This window comes from Acanthochromis polyacanthus, chromosome 17 (assembly GCF_021347895.1).
Source record: "Acanthochromis polyacanthus isolate Apoly-LR-REF ecotype Palm Island chromosome 17, KAUST_Apoly_ChrSc, whole genome shotgun sequence".
NCBI lineage: Eukaryota > Metazoa > Chordata > Actinopteri > Pomacentridae > Acanthochromis > Acanthochromis polyacanthus.
In genome coordinates, this window is record NC_067129.1 from 34647387 (window position 1) to 34653386 (window position 6000).

Sequence of the window (6000 nt, forward strand, 5' to 3'; positions counted from 1 at the left end):
AAAAAATAACTTTTGGCAGATAAATAAATTTTTAGTCAATGTATTTAATTTACAAACAAATGTCAGTGATCTGCTAGCAAAAAACGTTAAAACTGAATTTACATGTGTCTGAGTTTTGTAGTAAATTATATAAATTTAAACCCAGAGAACCGATGGCGAATCAGCTTCAAGCTTTATAAAGAAAAGGATTTCCTCAAAAAACAAATTGCTGCTTTGAAGTGAGAACTGACAGAAAAACACATCAGGTCTGTTCACACATTTAATAAAAAAAAAACAACAACATCTGCTTCAATCCAGAATAAAAACTTACTGAACAAATTCAAAATGATCTTTAGAAAAACAAACCTTCTGTTCTAATATCAACATTACTATTACTTTGATTTGTTTCATAAGAAAATAACACGACACCTTCTTGGTCAAATGTTCTTATCCAGCGGTGAAGCGTCGCTCTTCTTTGTGCGACATAAGCGCACCGGAGGTCATTAGCCTAGCTTAGCTTAGCACAAACACTGGAATCAGGTGGGAACAGTTAGCATTGTGCTCCCTTACGGCGATGAGGGCGGAGCTGCCATCTGATTGGTCGGTTCAGAGCGGCTTGGGCAGGCTGGACACCTCATCAACACACTCCTGGTATGCGTCCTGATATTCCTCGTGAGGTTTGATGAGGATGACGCAGGTCGGACGCTTGGAGCCGGCAGACGAGCCCAGATCCTGAACACATTTCAAAATAAAAGTCAAATAAAACCGCTCATCAAAGCTGACACTAACAAAACACAGATGTAAATGTTAAGATGCAAAACAAATCAGTCTTTAGCAGACAGCATGTCTGGATACGTTTTTCCAGAACTTATTCAGACCTGAATGACTAAAATCTAGTTCCATACGGTGTAGGAGCTCTGTTAGCAGCTATGGCGGCTGTAGACTCACCACTTTGGATGGGACGTAGGCGTACGGCAGGTTTCTGTCCTCACACATGATGGGCAGGTGGCAGTAGACGTCGATGGGCAGCGTGTCGCCTGCCAACACTACGATGCTGCAGAGACACGAGCAAATAAACACCCATAAACAGTTTACAAGACTGCACATCTCATTACAAAGCAGGTTTTGGTGTGGTGTAAATAAAATGAAATCAAGATAAACGTGTAACATTTTGTACCTCCATTGTAACATTGCATCCCCTCAATGAAGCATGTTGGGGGCAGCATCATGGAGCATGGATAACGTTTGCAAAAAATATACATAGTCACCCAAAACTATGTGGAGTAATGTGAAAATAATGTGTGATCAGATACCATAAGATACATTTGGTGTGAACAATTGACAGCACATCACCAAAAAATGACCATCCCTACAGCGAAGAATGGAGGTGGTAGCATCATGGAGCATGTACAAAGTTTGCAAAAAAAAAAAAAAAAAAAAACACTGTAAGAAGTGATTCGTAAATAATGTGTGATGAGACCGAAGTATACCAAATAATATATCTGGTGCAAAATGAAAAAAGACAGCAGAAAAAAAAAAAAAATCACCATCCCTATAGTGGAGCATGGAGGTGACAGCATCATGGAGCATGGATAACACAAATAACTATACTGACAGTCAATAGAAACTTTGAGGTAGAAATGTACGCAGAATTCTACTTTTAGGGGGTTGTAATTATTCATTGTGGATTTACTGATGATCTAGTGCCCTGGTAGTTGAGATAATGATGAGTTGTCATTTTGTCATGATTCATTGCACATGGGTTGGTCACTTTGCAAAAGTGAACCAAATACACACCAAGCAATACTCTGAGTATCTGCACAATTTGAGAATGGGTTTTGAAGGCCTATATAAAGGCCCAAAAAAGGCCACCATTGTTAGTCCAGTGAACAGCATCATGCCACGTCTATCACATGAACAACGTCTCCGGGCACTGGGTATGGTGGAGGCCGGTTTGAGCTACAGTGATGTAGCCAGGCGTATGGGCTGTTCCCAACCAGGCGTGAACTAACCGTGACGTTACCCAGTGGTTTCAACGCCGACAAAATGAAGCCCGGATTTTGCTACTTAGTGGTGTCCGTTTTGGATTTTTTGGAGCCAGTGACGTAAAAAGTGTCATCAAACAGGCTGGACCGGAGAACAACTAGGGGCAGGATTGGCTGAAGACTGTCTTATCCCAGCCACATTTTACCGCAGAGGCTTCTGTTGCCGTCTATCAAGTATAGCCACGCCCCCTGGCTCCGCCAACTTTAACGATTTATTTAAAATTCAATGAGAAATAAGAAGTGAAAACATGGCAGCTGACTTACCCTTTCTCTCCTTTGTTGATAAACTTTTGAACTTCTTTCACTCCTCTCCGGATATTTTTCACTTTGGCAGCTGGAATCACAGAAAACACCATGAGACCAGACTCCATTCTGAAATAAGACATTTTTAGATGATCTGCAACACCCAGGTCTCAGTTTCTTCTCCCTCATACAAAATGCAGCAGCAACACACAATTAATCCAAACATCTGCATGTTTCTACAGCTAAAAAAACAAGGTCTGCAGCCCGTAGAACTTATAAAATATTGAAAATGAAACAATTTTACTTCTGAACCTGAAGAAAATCCATTCAAAACATTTTACAACAGCATCGCCCCAGATGTATTTTATACTAAACAAATGTAATCGATTTTAGACTAGATTTAACAACTTTGACAAAGTTTAGAAGACATTTTATGAATACATTTCTGTATATATCTAATACATTTCTTAGAATTTGTAGCAGATATTAAGAAAAACAAGCAAACAAAACAAAACACCATCCCTACAGTGAGGCATGGAGGCGGCAACATCATGGAGCATGTATAACATTTGCAAAAAAATATATATACATCCAGTCATCCAAACCACATGGTGTCATGTGTAAATAATGTCTAATCAATCCATAATCAACCACAAGATAAAAAAAAATAAAAAATCACCAAAAATGTGACCATCATACAGCAAAGCATGGCGGTGGCAGAATCATGGAGCATGGATAAAGTTTCCAGTCTAAGAGTAATATCTAAATAATGTGCAAAGAGACCAAAGTACACGAAAAAATATATTTGGTTCAAAAAAGGACGAATTTTAAACCCAGTTTGGCTCCGTCTCCAAAGAAACCGCAGGAAACCCAGTCACTTGTTGCACAAAAACAGCATTGCCTTTGGCAGAAAATACTTATCAAATTACAAAATATGAACATTTAAATAATAAATTAAAAAGCCGAATTAATCACAAAAGTCAAACAATTCAAACAGTGTTTCATTTAATGTCCTACATTGACTGCAAGGTTTGTTTCAGGCAAGAGATCTTTAAGATCAATCGTTTTCAAACCGAGTTTGGCACTGTCTCCATAGAAACAATAGAAAACCCAGTCACTTGTAACACGAAAAGGCGCTGCTTCATGTCAGAACATAGGTGTCAAATTGCAAAATGAGGACATTTAAATGAGAAGTTAAAAAGCCGAAATAACCAGAAGGGTCTAACGTTTTGTTCAGTGCCTCATTTTATCGATTCTAACATCTGCGGACAGATCGCTAAAGTCGACAATTTTTAAACTGAGTTTCGCAGTCTCCTACAAAACCATAAGAATCAGTAAGTTTCTTGCTATTAGTAGCACTTTCCCCTCGTTTTTACCTTTCTTGACGCATTTGTAGAGCTTCTTGCTAAGTTTTCTGGAGGCCAGCGGCTGAGAGATCGGGTTGAGGTGAGCTATCAGCTCCTGGTAGGACTTTTCGGTCCCTCCGGCGGCCTCCTCTCCGTCCGCAGCGCCCTTCTCCTTCTTCACCTTCGTCATGACTGATTGTTAACCGCTGACACTCGGTAATTATTTGAATTATTTGATTGCTTTCTGCTCTGAGTCCCCCAAGCAGATCACAACATGCAGCCCGAGAGGAAACGAACACGTGTTGGAGCCGCTTTTTCTGCAGTTTAACAGGAGAACAGCGACGTGGTAGCGCCGACCTAGCGGCCCGGAGGGGAACTACACCTAACAGTTAATACACAATTACTTTTTAACTAATATATAATTTATGAACAATAAAGGTTTATGTCATCTATTATCGACCGCACTGTGATGAAATAAAAATTAAAGATTTTGATAATGTTTCAGATTGTTTAAATAAATATATTTAAACAGATTTAGAATCAGAATCAGATTAGTATTAAACAACATTCCTATGAACTAAAGCCTGAAAAACAAACATATACATACATGTAAGAGTCATTTCACGAAACCGGTGCCTTTTCAACTTTGAAAATGTAAAATTTAAACTATATTTAATTTTTATTTTTTAAGTAGCCAGGAATCACAGAAGGTCTAAAATGACAGGAAATTATATTGTGCCATCTCAGGCTGTGTTATTTAATATTTTATAACTGTGTTTCTCCTACTGTTTTCATAATCTTGTCAACCCTGTTACTGACATAAAATTATAAATATACAGTATTTCTAATTAGAACTTGGCAATATATGGTATACATATAAGGAGTACTTTAGTCTCTGTTTCCATTAAGATTATTGTAATTTGTGATTTTTTTTCCACCAATTAGATATTTGTCATTCAGATGATCAAATGCACCATAATTTTGCATGGCAATCACATGTTTCAACATACAAATGATATTTTTAAGAAGAGAAATGTTTAAAAATGTCTCAATCTAAAAAATTATGTAGATTAAATCATAATGGTAAAGGTTAAAAGTCCATTTGAATTGTCATTTTTTACATTTTTATCAAATTAAGGACAACAACAGGGTTGATGTTATGGTAACAGGGCTGACAAGAGTAACAGTAACAGGACACACACTGCACAAAATGATGTTTTACTTCCCAAGTCAGTAAGTACTAGCTAGTTATAGTATTTTGTTATTGATTGGCATTGTTGTATTAGTGAATCACATAAAATGTCTAAGTCTATGTTTTCATCATTGTTGTTCTATGCATTATTGAAAAGTTTTCCAAGAAGAATTTTTTTGAGACATAACCTGTCACAGACAGAACAGCAGGACCATGCAGACTTTCAAAATTCTCATTTTCACCTTGAAAGAGGCAACAAATTTCATCAGAGGCAATGAGGAAAAGACACTTAAAAATTGTATTAAACACATAACAATGTTTTATTTTAAAAAGAACCTGAGAACAGTCATACAAATTTCATCAGAGGCAATGAGGAAAAGACACAAATTGTATTAAACATATAACAACATTTTATTTTAAAAAGAACCTGAGAACAGCCATATAAATTTCATGAAAGGCAATTTGCTTAAAATGTACATAACCACATAAAACGTTTGTATCAATTAAGAGACTGAGGCCAGCCATACAAACTTAAGTGCAAGGCCTCATTTTAACTTTTGAAAAGGAAAAATTTCACTCATTGAGATTCGACCATATGTCTCTCTGAATCTCCACGTGACGGGTAGTGACCGGCCGGGGGGCAGGGATGAAACGAACTATATCGTCAGTTAGATACCAGAGAATATCCTCTCGGTTAGGCCAAAAAAATCTATTTTCCCCTATGCGGTGCATGCATTTCACTTGGGCATAGGATTCATCTGTTGCCATCACAATTCCTGGGTAGAGGTCGCTGTCATATCTGACCACACACCACTTTCCGATAACCTCTGGGTTGGTCCAGTCAGCTTCAGTTGGTTGGATTGGAATTTGGTCACAGGGAAAACTGAAGACCTGGGAATTATGGCATTCACAGTCAAGCCGCTTCAGAGTTGCACACATGCAGCTGGCATAACGGCAGATCAGGCTACCTTTTGTCAGTGTGACAACCTGATGGAGGCGCATTGTTGAGGGAACCGGTGGGATGTTCTGAGGCATGGCCTGCACTGCCTTCTCAATATCCTCCTCCACGTAGAACAACTTGATGGATGTTTCTTTTCTCATCAGTGCTTCAAACAGAGTCTTAGCATCTGGTATGTCAAGGCCTTTACTGACAAGGTCATCTGCTTGTCTCTTCAGTGCTCCACCTACTCCATCA

General features: G+C 38.3%; 1 protein-coding gene across 1 annotated transcript; it reads right to left on the reverse strand.

The window, feature by feature from the left end:
- Positions 1–153: 153 nt before the first annotated feature.
- Positions 154–3939, reverse strand: nhp2 (NHP2 ribonucleoprotein homolog (yeast)). The gene is made up of 4 exons (XM_022192244.2): positions 3644–3939; positions 2289–2358; positions 928–1033; positions 154–711 (listed from the first exon to the last, which is right to left on the reverse strand). Exons 1-4 carry the CDS (start codon positions 3801–3803, stop codon positions 586–588), a joined length of 462 nt encoding a protein of 153 aa, XP_022047936.1. The 5' UTR covers positions 3804–3939; the 3' UTR covers positions 154–585.
- Positions 3940–6000: the final 2061 nt, after the last annotated feature.